Source organism: Sparus aurata, chromosome 4 (genome assembly GCF_900880675.1).
Source record: "Sparus aurata chromosome 4, fSpaAur1.1, whole genome shotgun sequence".
NCBI lineage: Eukaryota > Metazoa > Chordata > Actinopteri > Spariformes > Sparidae > Sparus > Sparus aurata.
In genome coordinates this window covers 29,666,609-29,681,213 of record NC_044190.1, presented here as the reverse complement: position 1 = coordinate 29,681,213, position 14,605 = coordinate 29,666,609, and the positions used below count along the sequence as shown (strand labels likewise).

The window sequence follows — 14,605 nt, the reverse complement described above, 5'->3', positions numbered from 1 at the left end:
GAAATTTCTCCTGTTGATGTTTACGGTTGTTGCACTGTTGGGTCTTTTTCCTGCGTCCATCTGAAATTAGTTTTTTGGTTCTTGGTTACAGATTAAACAAGCCGACCTTAAATACAGATGTATTCACAAACATGACACAAATATCCCACTTGGGGAGACAGAAAGAGAATTAAATATAAAATTTATTAGGCAAAATGTACAACAGCTGCATAAGCTATCTTACAGCTCAAATATAGAGGCTTTATTTTTACTTCCACTCTTTGAGAGTGGAATATAATATTCAACTTAGTTTTAAACTTCTGTAATGAACTGTGAAAACATTCATAAAAAACACACTGGCTCACATTTATCACATTTTTTCAAAGCAGGAAAGCTCATGTGAAATCCAGTGACAATTTGCATCTTACAGGATGGTCAAATATTTTGCTGCAGTAATATTTAAACTTGAATAAACAAAGATTGTAAAAACCATGAATATAAAAATATGAATTTCTTATCAAGAGAGCTGCTGGTTATGTTTAGATGTTGCATTAAAGCAGAGTTATAACCAAGTTATTCAAAGTGACCATGCTCAATCAGTGCAGTGCCAATCTGTATGATTCTTTTGTTGTGTATCAAATCCCACAGCTTTTAATCTATGCCTTTTAAAATTCTGTTTCAATGCTGCATCTGCACCAACATCACCCACCAACTCTGAGATGTGACAAATGACTACATAAAGCGTATCCCAATGCAATTTAAAACTCTGGTAAAAGAATAGGTGTTTGATTCTAATAAGGGCTCCAAAGAAAATTTACTTTTCATGTGAACCATCCAAAACTATATTACAAGAAATCTCCTAAATGACCCATCAACCATGTTCAGCACCAACAAACAGCATTTTGGCAATAACAGGTTGTTCTGTTCTTCATATGCTTTTAAGCAATGGTGTGATCATAGTGCTTGTTCAGGTCATATCTGGTCTGTTCTAGTATCTGAACAGACTCAATATAAAGAACGGTTCTTTCACAACCAATGACAGGATTCAGATCAGCTCTCCTGCTCAGAAACATTAATCGAGTAAATGCGGCCTACGGAGTCGCAAGACAAACGTCAGGATGGATTGGAAGAGTGGGATGACATCCTCAGTATGCACCCCGTAGCCCGCTGCTCCGTGAGCCTCCGCCCCCTCCTGAGTTACTGTAGTAACCACCACCACCGCGACCTGGAAAGGTATGAAAAAGTAGGTCAGTATAAAAATGGTAAAAAATAAAAAATAATATTTTGACAGTCGATTAATCATTTCAGTTATTTCTCAAGCAAATTGCTGTTACCACCTTTAACATGTGAGGAAATGTTGCTTTTCTTTGTCATTTATGATAGTAAATGAAGAGTTTGGGGGTTTTGGACTGCTGGTTTGCCAAAAGAAGTAATCTGAAGAGGTCATTTTGAGCTCTGGGAAACTGATGAGAATCACGTTTCACAATTTTTAGACATTTGATAAGATTTATTATCAGCAGATAAATAGATCATGAAAATAATTATTACTTTCAGCCCCACTTCTCTCACACAACCACTCAGAACAACATTAACTGCACCTACGTCGGTTACACAGTCATCTGCTAACATCAATCCAAATTAGGAAATTTGCCCAAATGAAATGAGTCATGAAACTTTCACACAAATCAAAATGAAAACTCACTCATTTCAGCTGCTCCACTGGCGGTTGAATTAAGGAACAGCTCAATATAGCGATGCTCTGTGGAGAGATACATCAGTCCATCATTCATTTTCAAGAACCTGGAATTCTTCTGCAGTTTAAAATAAATCAAATCCACCTGGTCATATTTCCAACTAGTTAAAGTGTCATCTCAAATAACGTCATGAAATATTATTTTTTTTGCTTTTAAAAAGGGCATTTTATAGCTTCAAGGACTTTTTAAAAGGTTAATTTGTTTTTAATACCAGGATTATGTTCTCTTAATGGTCTTTAATGTTGGAAATGAATCCCAACACTAAAACCGGCCCCACCCAGAGTCAACCAGACAAAACACTGAAAGCTTATTGTTGAGCTTGTTCTATTACTCTGCTTCTGTAGATAAAACTGATCCACTTCTCTGTTAGTCAACAAGTACTTATGGAGCATAACATAGCGTAGCGTGACAAAGTGATGTCACAAGAATCGATACAAGGACAGACAAGCTGGAGGGGAGAAAGAGAGGACGTACGCATGTGGTTCTTGTCTTTGGACATGGCTGCCACAGCGTCTTCATGAGTGCGAAACTCCACATCTGCTTCTCCAGTCGACTTGCCGTTAATAGCCACGTCAATGTGGACCCTCAGAGGATTCAAGGGAGAGAAGAACTACAGGAAGAAAGAAAAACATGTCATTGCCATTGCCAGCATGGAGGCATAAAAATCCAAGACTTTTTGATACCAGAGAACTGAATTCAGTGCTTTTAAAAACTTTTCAGCACCTACATATACCCTGCATTGAGTTTTAATGTTTGAACATTTTCAAGAGAAATAAAGGGAGTGGGGGTTCTTACTTTAGCAATGTCTCCCTCTGTGGCACGGAAAGGTAAACCCCTCATATGGACAAAATGGCCGCTGTGGAAGCCTGAACAACCATCACCTTGACCACTGTAACAGTGGCCTCCCATCCCTGTGCCGAAACACACATACAGACACACACACACAAAGATGATCAGATCCAACCTTCAGTACTGCCGAGAGAAGTAACCTAATACATACCATCTTTCTACTTTGTTAATGAGAATGAAACAAAGGATAAGAGTAAAACATACTCTAGATGTGTGATTATATGAAATCTATATATAACCTACTGTGAGAGGTCTTGGATTCATTTTGGAGACTACAAGCCAAAACGGTCAAAATGTACCTTACACAACCCAATCCTTATTCTATTTAATCACATCACAATGTGAAAAGTAACAACTTAAATTGAATTTTTTTGCCTTTCAGTAGGGATGCTTAACAGTTGCCGGGGGAAACAATTTTGGACTTTACCTCTTCCTCCCCTCTCTCCTCTCACTCGCTCATCAAACATGCCGTTGCCAAAACAGTAGTTGTTGAAACCATTGTAGCTGTCGAAGCCACTGTAACCTGGACACACACCAACACAGAGCAAGAAAGAAGAATCAAAACTGTAAAAAACAGAATACAATAGAAGCAGGGCTCTTTGTTTCACAACACATGAAAAGGAAATAACTGAACTTAGTGTTGGCCTTTAAGCACATTAGTAAACCGTTCTACATATCTTCATGCATCTGAATGTATTGTATTGGTTTGACTGTTTCTGTTGATTTTTTGAAATTTCACTGATGTTGGTGAAAATGAACCTGCATGAAAATTTGGCAAAAGAGCAGAAATGAACCAACTAGAACTTAAACTCATCTTTATCATCAGCCTTATTTATTACATTTATTCCCTTGTAAGTAAATAAAAATGTGAAGTGGATTCAACCAAATGACAAAGTTAATAACTGATCAGACCTAGTTGATCAGCACTTTTGCCAAAAGACTAAGCCTTCTGTTTAAAAGTGGCCAAGGGCAGACATTTTCTTCTTGTCTTCCTCTGTTTGATCTTGTGCCTATCCATAAGTATCCTGGGGAGGTTGCTGGGGAAACCATTATGGGTGATACTTCTGATGCTCAGCGGAACAAGCGTAAGAAACAAAGAACCATGATAGCTGATGCGCCAGCTGCACTCTCAAGGCTTTAAAAGCATTTGCTAAGTGCGCTAGGCAATAACAATAATGGTGTTCGTAGCATTCATTTGATATAGCCGCTAACCTAGATCTTCAAGAATCTGAATTCTGTAACATTTGCTCAAAAAAAAAAAAAAGGGGGTGGGGGGGGGGAATTAGCATCCTGCTATCATGAAAAACACTGCATCTGGTTACACTACACTAGAGAAGTCACACCTGTAATTCACGCAACATATCATGGGTTATCAGCCACTACATATTTCTGTATCCAAAAACACACAACTGTGCTTACCTCCACCGTAGCCCCCTCCACTCCTCATGGTGTCCATCAGAGCCCCAGCACGGCCTGGCCCGGGCGCAAAGAACCCTCCTCTTGGGCCCCCCATCATGGGTCTATCATAGGGCCCTGGTCTCTGACCTCCCATCCCCCGCCGAGGGAGCTCATAGTAGGCTCTGATCTCATTACGACTGCTCTTAAAAATCTCTATATACCTGCAATATAAGAGGCCCATGGAGTAATGGGGGGCAGAGGAGAGAGTTAAGGTGTAGAAATGGCTTAGCTTGGGCTTCATACATATATATGATTTACAGAGAGAGGAGATAAACACACAAAACACAAATCTTCTTAATAGTGGTTTTAAAAAATAGTAGTTTTAACCTGAAGCTGAGTGTCTGAATGACTGAACCTCAACAAAATCTCATCATTAGCTGGGTTTAGGGCTGTAGTGAAGAACTTCTAGGCCAACCTCACCTCTTGTTACTTAGAGTGAAAAAAAACTTTTTAGGTGTTGCATTGACAATTGTAAGTGATTTAGATCTGCAAGTTTGATGCTTTTATGATAGAGCTGCCTTTACTGCCTTCTACTACACGTATTCCCCTCTTCCTCAGTAAATTATCTATGAGATACATGTAATAAAGGATATAAAAGAAGTGCCATATGTCGCTCTAACACAATTAAATAGAGCTCCCGGATCTTGGATGTAAGGTAACCAACAACAAAATGGCAAAAAATGCTCACACCATCTATGATTTATAGATTAAATACATGATCTTTCATCCCATTATTCAACATGGCATAAACCCCTTAAACCCCTTCCCATTAGCATTTTAACATTGATTACATGACCCACCCAATTAATTTACCCACTCAATCATTCTTTTACCAGTTACTCTAGCACACCATCCCATGTTTAGCATTAAACCATGACAGAACCCAAGCTGGTAATCCCACAATTACTCTAATATTATCACCCATTCAATACTGCAATAGAAGCCCAACCCAGTCCAACCCGTCCCCTTCCCGTCCGTCCCACCTGTGCCCTATTCTTTCCTTGTGTTTCCCCAGAGCCTTTTCTGCTATCTCCTTTGAAGCAAACTGCACGAAGGCTTCCCCTGTGCTCCTCCCCTGGTAGTCCACTGGCAGAGTAATCCCATTTGGCACGATTCTCAACCCTTCAACCCAAGCACACATAAATACATAGGTCGGTAGGTAGACTGATAGATATATAAAATAGATAGAACAACACCCACTGCATCACTGGAGCTTTCAGGTTAAAATATATCATGACAGCGAAGAAACATCAGCTGCAGTATTTGATAAGATTGCATTTAAAAAGGGGGCATCTCAGAGGACTGAATTTGCACTTATAACGTGCTCAGTAACAGAACTAAACACATACTGGCCTGGAGTCAGCAGCCATAAAATGAAAGTTAATAAAGCCAAAAAAATTGATCTGATACACAACAAGATTTAGGTTACTTGCCAAATTATGATTTTTTTTAGTACTGAGTGACACTGGTGAATAATAATCATTAAGTTTAGATAACAGCTGCCTGTAAGCAAAATCACAGCACTGACCCCAGATCAGTGTCATAGGACTTTCTTCCCTCAGTCAAACCAGCTCAGGCCATCCTATCTTTTAACCACCTTTAGTAGGTGTGATATGAAGGTCATTTAGTATAAGCATGTTTAATAATGTGTTAACATAACACTAACATGGTAAGAAGCCAACTAACAATTCATAACGAGGACAACTTGGTTAACACAGTAAAACTATACTACAAGAACAAACATACATATGGCCTTTGGGCCACGACACAAACACATGTTTACCAAGTCAAATTAAAAGCACTTTATAATATGAGAAAAATCCATAAATTATAGTGTGTGTGACAAAGCTCATTCTATGCTTAGGTGGTTGGGTTAATCAGCATAGTGGAGAGCACCGTTCAAAGTGCAGTTGGCAGTAGGACAGCACTTTTGTGGTTTCATTATACAATCAAAAAATTACATTTCCAAATATCGCGTTATTTCTTAAAGGGTAACGCCACTAATGTTACACATTTATTAATTTCCCAGTCTGGGATCAATAAAGTGATTCTATTCTACCTTAATTACAAGCTAAGATGATATTCAAAGCTTGCCTTAGTTCTGTCAGCAGCCTTATACTGTTGTGTCGACAGTGAAAAAAACTCACAAAACTTGGTGAGCATTGTGTCTGTAAAAACTATCCATGATGATTCAAACGTAAATTGTGTAATCTCAGTACAATTTAAGTAGTTAGACAAATGTTAAAATGTTCATGTACCTGAGAAGAACTGGACAATCTCCTCCTTGCTGCAGCCAAAGGGAAGGCCTCTAAGTCTCAGCATGCAGCCACTACAGCTGTCATAGTCAGCAGGACCGCTACGTTTCAGCACCCAGTCCATCTCACTACGGTTTGACTTGAACACTGATTCAAACACACAGAAAGATGGACACACACGTCAAGGTCAGACAGGACAATTCAATTCACAAATAAACTCATTCTTAGGCTGAGTTTGGTTTTAAGTTATTACATACACACAAACTGGGAAAAGTCTATTGGTACAGGGAAATTAACATAGTTGATCCATGAAACAATATTTGACATGCACTGCAAACACAGGGAACAACATCTCCAAAGTAAACTGATGACAAGGCAGCAACTGAGCAAGTTGCACTTTGAATATTTGTACTAGTAATGTCATGTAATGTAGCAATTATTCAAAGGCAAAGTCAGCAGAGGTTACACACTCACTTATTCATCAGCTGGTATTATTGTTTGGATTGCTTACCCTCTATGTATCGGTGGCCCATGTATTTACGGTCCTTGGCAAGGGCATTCTTGAAATCCTCGGCTGTTTTCAGCTCAATAAATGCCTCTCCACTGGGACGGCCTTCTTTAGAGTAGGTGAAACACACTCCGTTTACTTTCCCAACGATGTCACAGTCTGTAAACAAGTAAGATTGATTGGGTTTTCCTTAAAAGGATGGCACTCAGAAACAGTGGGAGGACAGAAGACTTGCATAAAGTCACTAACTTATTTAAATGCTACAATACTGTTTGACTTACTCATTTAATAAAAATTCTATTCAGGTGTGACTGATGCGTTGTGCTTACACAAACACAATATACAGGTGAAGACAGTTTTCTTTCAGTTTAGAATGCTAACTGGCACTTACTAGCTTCACAAAGTGTGATGAACATCATAACATCGTAACAATGTGGAAACCATAGTAAGTACGACATTGTCCGACTCCCACTTACTAACGCTGTTAATCCCTCAAGTTGTAAAAATGTATTTTGTATTCTCACCAGAGAAAAAACTGGCAACCTCCTCCTGTGTGCAGGACCAGGGCAGCCCTCTGATCCGAACCACATAACCCTCTTCATTCAAAGACATCCTCACTGCCTCAGAGAGCAAAACACACCAGCAACACATTCAATTATTGTGTAAAAGATACAGGCACTTGTCCAAATCCTGCCACACAGTCATCATCAAATAACGCTGTGCTTCCACTCCTCATCGAATTATGGACAAAATATTATAGGCATTAGTTTTGCAGACACCTTTCATATATACTTTACTACATGTATTAATAGTCCTGCATTAGGCCACTTACTGCTCTCCTAATTTTTCTGTCATTCTTTTATTTAGCTTGAGTGTGCATTGACTATTAATAATGATAAAAAATATTTGATTTGTCAACTATTTGTCCATTTATAACTAAATGTTGAGCAGAAGCATTCACCTATTAAATACATACACAGATATCATCCGTGTAACAATACATTGCACAGCACAGGTTTGGTCTGCAGGAAGCTTATATTGATTGTATAGCTTGAAGGGAAATAAACAATTGCCAGACATTGTATGCGGAACTGTAATGAGTACACAATAACAAAACTCTAGCAGGAGTTGTTTGATAATGTGACACTGCAATGCAAGTTACTATAGCTGTCAAAGCAGATAAATAAGCTATAGTCTGTCACTTCCTCCTTCCAGCTGTGTATCAAAGTATCGTAAAACCAAGAGGTTTGCTAACGTTAGCTAGCGTAAGAGCAGTTTATGTCCGCGCACTCAGATTATCGAAACATTTCCTAACGAGACGTATTTTGTTCTGCGGCAAAGTTACTCCTCTGAAGTTCGCCACAGGATAATATTTGTCAGCCTGGATACTGTGCTAGCTACTGAAGCTAACGCTTCTCTACTGACTGATTTGCTAATGCTGGCTTGGTAACATTAGCAGTTAGCCGGCTAACGGCTAAGGCTAACTGTAGGACACTGACAGCGGTCAAACTTACAAGGCAAACTAGTTAAATTCCCAGCAGTCGGAAGCTGTCAATGGGTATCAAAATATGTCCCCAGACAGATATATGACAGACGACGGTGACAAATGTCTAAAAACGATGAAATTATCTTACGGTCGCCTCTTGTCCCCGGTCTCCTACTCCTGTCCCGAGCCTCAGGTGTCACTGCCAGCAAACCCGCTCAGGTATGTTATCGCGTGATTTGGACACATCAGAAGAAGTTGACGTTTGTGCCCTCTATTTTTTTAAATAATGTTAATAATATTTTTTAATAACAATAATAGTAATGATTAAAATGTGTGAGAATACTATGAAGTATGGGATTCTGATTTATTTTAAATGAGAACTATTTTTTATTAAACTGTACAGTTGCATTGACTATAACTTATTCAGGCTGCGTGACTTTATGTCCCTCAATATGTGATGACCTGTATCGGCATGTGTTAATTAATTGTGTGTAATTGTGTTATTACTGATTCAAAACATTCTGTGTAAGTCCGTCGTATTTATCAGAGACTGACTGAGCGCTTTGAATCCTACACTGGTCAAAGTGCACTGTTGATAAAACATATGCTGATTGTTTTTATCTGTAAGGAACAAATGAAACAGTGTGCATTGGTCCTGCTGGTTTATTAGTCCGATGTGTGTCACAGGCTGAAATCCAAGTTATGTAGCCTATCCAATATCCAACCAGAAAAATTTACATTTGACAACGTACAGTAGATTGAAAATCTAGCAGCCCTGACAATGAGAAGGTGGCGCTTAAGAGGCGCCTGATGAAACCAAACAGACAGGATGCAAAGTCCACAGACAGCAGCGGGACGTCTGTCACCACAGTGCTCTCTGGATACTCTCAGGTTCAAGCCAGTCTCACTTTTAACCTCACCATAATGGAGATTCCAGTATTCACGCTGGATGCCTTCACCAATTTACCGTTCAAGGGAAATCCAGCGGCAATTTGTCCACTGATGACTGTGAGTAAGAATATTAAAGGTTCCAGTGGACATGACATAATGTAGACCACCTGCAGCAAGACTTTACAAAACGTGTAACAGATGAAAGAGGCACTCTAACTCACTGCTTCTACATTATGTTCTTTGTTCAATGACACTTATTTTTTTTTTATTTAAATTTTTAATAGGTCACATATCACTGCACAATATATTTGTGTTCTGTGCATGTTCGATGTTTCTATAGGAGCTGACTGATGACTTGTATCAGAAGATTGCAACAGAGATGAACCTGTCAGAGACAGCTTTCATCACCAGGATCAACCCCTCTGATGATTTTACCACAGGTCAGAACATATACTGTCCACCAGTGCATCAATTATTATTGATCATAGCTATACAAAAACTAACCTTTCCGTATACAACCTTATGTGTTGGTATCAAGGCTGTTTGAATGGTAATAAAAATGTTTTAAGCAATTCAATGGATATTCTGAACTATAGAGACGTAAGAATAAAGACATTGTTATTATATTACATGACAAACCATACAATCACTACATGCAGTTATTTTACTTGGCAGCGATTTCCAAAGTTTATTTCATGTTTATCTGCAAACATTTAGCAGCATGCACGATTAGACATTTTGAGTAGTTCAAACTCTGTTGTCAATTTTATGGCGTGTTCCTATAATACTACATACAATATGCTACACAAGCATAACTTCACGTAATGTGCAGCTTTGGGTGCAGAACATAAAGTAAAGCAGAAACAGGAAACAAATCAAAAATGGTTTTACCTCCAGAGTAAAGTGCAGGTTGTATCTGAACAACCTTCACTTATCGCTTACGCCTTCACCGTAAGATCTGTTTTTCAAAAATCCAGGCGCACTGATGAGAAACAGACAGATTCACTAATACCACTGATGTGAGCACATATTTTGACATATAACACATGTTCATCGTTGCAGCCAATAAAGCGGCTACAGAGAGCAAAGGTAGAAGTCAGACATTGTCAGAGACATAAAAAAAAAGACTGCTGCGACCCTCTGTGCAGTGAACTGAGGGCAGGGTGCCTCTATGTTCTTGTGTGCGCACGAACAGAAAACAGAAATACCTGTCCTCAGCAGTCTGCACAGGTAACAAACACACAGATAAGACTCTCATTGTTGGAAATGGGAGAAACAAAGCATTGAGCACTCACAGTTAAAAATGCAGAGTGCAGCCCCTCAGTGTTTCATACCGCAGAGAGGAATGTCACTGTTTTTTTCACACAGTTTAAGAATGCAAACATGTCTGTATATGTGCCTCCAGCAGAGTACAGTCACAATAATCCTCCTAATAACCCTGTTAAAGAAAAATAAACTATAAGCATAATTAAAAGTTAGCACGTTTTCAAACATTACCTTTATCTCTTCCAGCAAGGAGGTTATGTTTTCACCAGTGTTGGCTGGTTACAGTGATGTGCACAAGGGGGGGGGCAGGGAGGGCAGTCGCCCCTCCTCGTGGCCCAATTGTTGACAAACGCGCGCTAAAGTGCCCTCCTGGGAGCCAAAACGCTCAATAAAGTGCCCTCCTGGGAGCCAAAATGTGCGCTAAAGTGCCCTCTTAGGAGCCAAAAAAGCGTGCCAAAGTGCCCGCTTGGTTGGCAAAACACACTAAACTGCCCCCTTGGCTGGTTAAAACATGATAAACTGCCCTCTTGGAAGCCAAAACCCGCGCTAAAGTGCCCTCTTGGGAGCCAAGACGCGCGCTAAAGTGCCCTTCTTTTCGCCCCTGCCCTTCAAAAAGTCTGTGCACGCCACTGGCTGGTTTGTTGGTTGGTTTGTGAACAGGATTCCACAAAAACTACTGTACGGATTTCCACGAAACATGGATGAGGGATTGGGCTCAGTCCACAACAGACCCCATTACATTTTGGTGTAGATTCAGATAAAGAGACAGATACAGGATTTTTTTTTTTTTATGATAGTTTCTTATAATTTTTGTCAATTTTGCATGGAATATTTAATGGAAATCTGGCATATTTAAGTTGCTGTTATCTATGAGTGGTTATAATTTCATGCAGATCTGAATAAAAGTACAGATGTAGCAGATTTAAATACATTTTATTTGATACTGGATCCAGAGGGGACTGTTGGCCCTCGGCGGAGATATACTCTAACCTGAATAAACTAAGTAGAACTCATGATAAAACGAATAAAATAAGAAAATAAGAAAACTAAAACTAATACTTGAAATTAACTTTTAACCTGAATAAACAAAAAAGATTCTAACTTTTCATGACATTAGTCTGTTGGTATAAACATCCTCAATGAATTAGAATGAGTATTTTATAGCATACCAGGGTCTCATTTTGCTTGCAGTGCAGTAATTTCTTATGGTGGCTATATATAAACATTATGAAGAAAAATGTGGCTTAATGTACTTTTTGTGTGTGATTTCTGTGAGTTTTCTGACAATGCGACGTGATTACCAGGATCAAGGTTCCGTCTTCGATGGTTTACACCGACCAATGAAGTGAATCTGTGCGGTCATGCCACTCTGGCCTCTGCAGCGGTGCTCTTCCAGCGTATGAGTAAGACACAAAACACACATACAGGAAACACACAGCAGCAGCAGCAGCAGCATGTCAAGGTCAAAGTATTAGCTTGACACACACAGAAAATCCATTGTCAAATAATTTTGTACTGGTTTATTTAACAAAACCTCCTCCGTGTAAAGCGTAGTTCAATACAAGAAAGGACAATGGATTGTTAATCAGTACACCAACATTAATCAGTAACATGCAAACACAGTCAACCTAGTTCCTCAGCTAGTCTGTGAGCATCATCTTCTATGTGTATGTGTTATCTCTATCAGTGAATGTGAATCCCACTCTGGTGTTTGAGACTCGGAGTGGAGATCTGGCTGTCATCCAGCAGGGGGAAGAGTACGTCATGGACTTTCCCCTCAACCCGCCCACTGAGCAGGTACAGAACGTGGTCTGATGAACACATCAGGATAGTGTCACAGCACCAGGCAATCCTGGCCCACATTTACTGCTATTATAGTTTCAGCTATTTGTCTCTAAATGTGTAATTATGTCAAGAAGTGAAGGATAGATTGTGTTAATCAGCAGGGCTGTAGGGTATAGTAAACAAAAACCAACACAATGCAACTGAGTGCAAGAAATAAAGAATACAGTGAAGAACATTCAAACACACACAGTCAGTCCTTTTCCTGTCAGCCTATTGAGAGTCTGTTGGAGCTGGATTAGCATTAGCGCTGCAGGATGCAAGAAGTTACTGATGCAGTAACTTTGTGAAGTATTTCAAAAGACTACAAAATGCTTTTAAGCTAACAGCTTTTTGTTTCTCTGAAAACCCCTTTTCTCAGGATGCCAATGAGTTCAGAGACATCATCAAGGTCAGTAAGAGAGGTTTGACAGCAGACACACTCTCTCACAGTGAGTGCGTGTTTTGAACCCCTCTGTACTGTATGTACAATGTGTGCCACTGGGATTACATTCTTGTGGTTTTGTGTGACACAGGCTGCAGTTGGAAACCACCCAGTCCAGGATGTTTATCTGAGCTCCAACACTAAGAAACTGCTGGTTCGACTGGCAGACAGCTGTGACAGGTTACAAGGCACAGACACACATGCACAGACACACACACACACACACACACACACACACACACACGCACACACACACACACACACACACACACACACTATTCAACTACTGTGCTGTTTATTTTATTATTTCCCCATAAAACAGAAAAATTATAACCACTGACTCCATACCTCTGCGTCATCCACGAATCTCTTACTTGTGTCTTCACACGTTTATTTGTGACTCTGATGAAGTCCTGCACGTCTCCGTCTGTCCTCCAGGTCGGTGCTAACCAGTCTGAAGGTCGACTCTGCTGCTCTTCTGAACAGTGAGAAGAGCGGAAGAGTCAAGGGACTCATCCTCACCATGAAAGGTAAAAAGCGCCCGAGCGTGTGGTGAACTTTCCATTAACAACGCTCCCAAGATGCGTGTTTTATATGTGCTGCCAGGCTTCAGTTTCTTCATCACCAAGATGTGATTTCATCTTTCAAGAAGTTAAATTTTCTTATTTTGTCTATAAATATTTATGACAAAACCATAATTTGTGCTGGACATACATGAGGGGAATGCAAAGGAAGCAAGATTTACTTTGATGTGAGATTTATAAAGTAATTCAGTTTATAATGTGATTATTAAACCTCGCTTAACTAAAGTCTTTATGGTGAACATCTTTTATGAATCGAACGTGAGCACACTAACAGAGACATCTAAGTTGAATTTCAAGTATAAAACCAAGATGCCTTCATGCCTATGCCAAGAGAATGTCCACTGGATAGTTTGATTGATTATTGGTTGGTTTGTCAGCAGGATTAGACAAAAAAATGCTGAATAGATTTCAATCAAACTTGGATGGTCATGTATGAAAAATAAAAGTCTTTCAAAACGTCTTTTTATATCTACCAAAAGGATCTCCAGGCTGCCAGCCAGGATATGACTTCTACTCTAGATACTTTGCTCCATGGAATGGCATCCCCGAGGATCCGGTCACAGGTAATACTAACACTATACAACATGTTTGTCAGGTTAAGTGTTTCCATCAACCTGCAAATGGCTTGGATTGCAAAGTTGTGTACAGGACTGTCGGATAACTTTTACACATTTGCATTGAAGCAACAGGTACTGGCGAACATCTCCAGTGTCAGACACCGAGCACTAGTAGAACGTTTGTACACGTTGCATTTTTTTCCTGTGAAACTAAAATTCTTGCCCTTCCTGTCCTTGCAGGTTCTGCCCATACTGTGCTGGGTAGCTACTGGTCTAAGAAATTAGGAAAGAAGAAGCTGCTTGGTAATTCATGCAACTACTTGATGTTTTTAAGTGATGCCAGGTGTTGTTCCCCATTACAAATAGTCCATTAGTGCTGACCTGAGCAATACCGACTCATATAATCACCTGTGTTTGTCCCTGTAGCTTACCAGTGCTCCAAGCGAGGCGGGGAGCTGAAACTAGAAGTGAGAGATGACGGAAGGATCAACATGGCTGGGCAGACTGTCACTGTACTGCAGGGAACAATCACACTGTAGCCACACAAACATGCAAGCAGACAGGGTTGGGGATGTTCGGACGCAATGGTGTAGAGAACATATGCAGGATTTGTACAATTTGATTACAAAATATTTTTTCTTGCTTTTTTAAATAAAAACACAAAGCAGACTTTTGTCCAGACTCGTCAATCGAATACTGAAACACATCTTAGCATGCTCACATACTGCAGGATGGAAAGATCATCTCACACT

At 39.7% G+C, this 14,605-nt stretch overlaps 2 protein-coding genes across 7 annotated transcripts; one reads left to right on the top strand and one right to left on the bottom strand.

Moving 5' to 3' along the window:
- Nucleotides 1-164: 164 nt before the first annotated feature.
- On the bottom strand, nt 165-8,519 carry hnrnph3 (heterogeneous nuclear ribonucleoprotein H3 (2H9)). 4 transcript variants are annotated; one of them, XM_030414338.1, is made up of 11 exons: nt 8,438-8,515; nt 7,328-7,420; nt 6,807-6,962; nt 6,299-6,442; nt 5,024-5,162; nt 4,002-4,201; nt 3,010-3,105; nt 2,529-2,644; nt 2,208-2,343; nt 1,682-1,738; nt 165-1,204 (listed from the first exon to the last, which is right to left on the bottom strand). In XM_030414338.1, the coding sequence occupies exons 2-11, from the start codon at nt 7,413-7,415 to the stop codon at nt 1,125-1,127; spliced, it is 1,212 nt and encodes a 403-aa protein (XP_030270198.1). In that variant the 5' UTR covers nt 7,416-7,420; nt 8,438-8,515; the 3' UTR covers nt 165-1,124. The 4 variants fall into 4 exon arrangements, with proteins under 4 accessions (XP_030270198.1, XP_030270199.1, XP_030270200.1 ...); XM_030414339.1 differs by having other exon boundaries at nt 1,125-1,204; nt 7,328-7,424; nt 8,438-8,519; XM_030414340.1 differs by lacking the exon at nt 8,438-8,515 and adding an exon at nt 8,318-8,398 and having other exon boundaries at nt 1,125-1,204; nt 7,328-7,424.
- LOC115580225 (phenazine biosynthesis-like domain-containing protein 1) lies at nt 8,152-14,522 on the top strand. Of its 3 annotated transcripts, none has more exons than XM_030414344.1 (10): nt 8,152-8,508; nt 9,521-9,620; nt 11,751-11,849; nt 12,134-12,243; nt 12,650-12,679; nt 12,804-12,892; nt 13,151-13,242; nt 13,776-13,859; nt 14,094-14,156; nt 14,280-14,522. In XM_030414344.1, exons 1-10 carry the CDS (start codon nt 8,410-8,412, stop codon nt 14,390-14,392), a joined length of 879 nt encoding a protein of 292 aa, XP_030270204.1. In that variant the 5' UTR covers nt 8,152-8,409; the 3' UTR covers nt 14,393-14,522. The 3 variants fall into 3 exon arrangements, with proteins under 3 accessions (XP_030270204.1, XP_030270203.1, XP_030270202.1); XM_030414343.1 differs by lacking the exon at nt 8,152-8,508 and adding an exon at nt 9,063-9,297 and having other exon boundaries at nt 11,751-11,843; XM_030414342.1 differs by lacking the exon at nt 8,152-8,508 and adding an exon at nt 9,075-9,297.
- Nucleotides 14,523-14,605: the final 83 nt, after the last annotated feature.

Coding starts and splice junctions, on each gene's coding strand:
- hnrnph3 (XM_030414339.1), bottom strand. CDS start 7,415: ATGTCTTTGAATGAAGAGGGTTATGTGGTTCGGATCAGAGGGCTGCCC. Junction 4,202..5,023: donor AAGGAAAGAATAGGGCACAG/GTGGGACGGACG, acceptor CTTATATTGCAG/GTATATAGAGATTTTTAAGA. Junction 3,106..4,001: donor TGGAGGGGGCTACGGTGGAG/GTAAGCACAGTT, acceptor GTGTGTGTCCAG/GTTACAGTGGCTTCGACAGC.
- LOC115580225 (XM_030414342.1), top strand. CDS start 9,100: ATGAAACCAAACAGACAGGATGCAAAGTCCACAGACAGCAGCGGGACG. Junction 9,298..9,520: donor CAATTTGTCCACTGATGACT/GTGAGTAAGAAT, acceptor ATGTTTCTATAG/GAGCTGACTGATGACTTGTA. Junction 14,157..14,279: donor AGGAAAGAAGAAGCTGCTTG/GTAATTCATGCA, acceptor TTGTCCCTGTAG/CTTACCAGTGCTCCAAGCGA.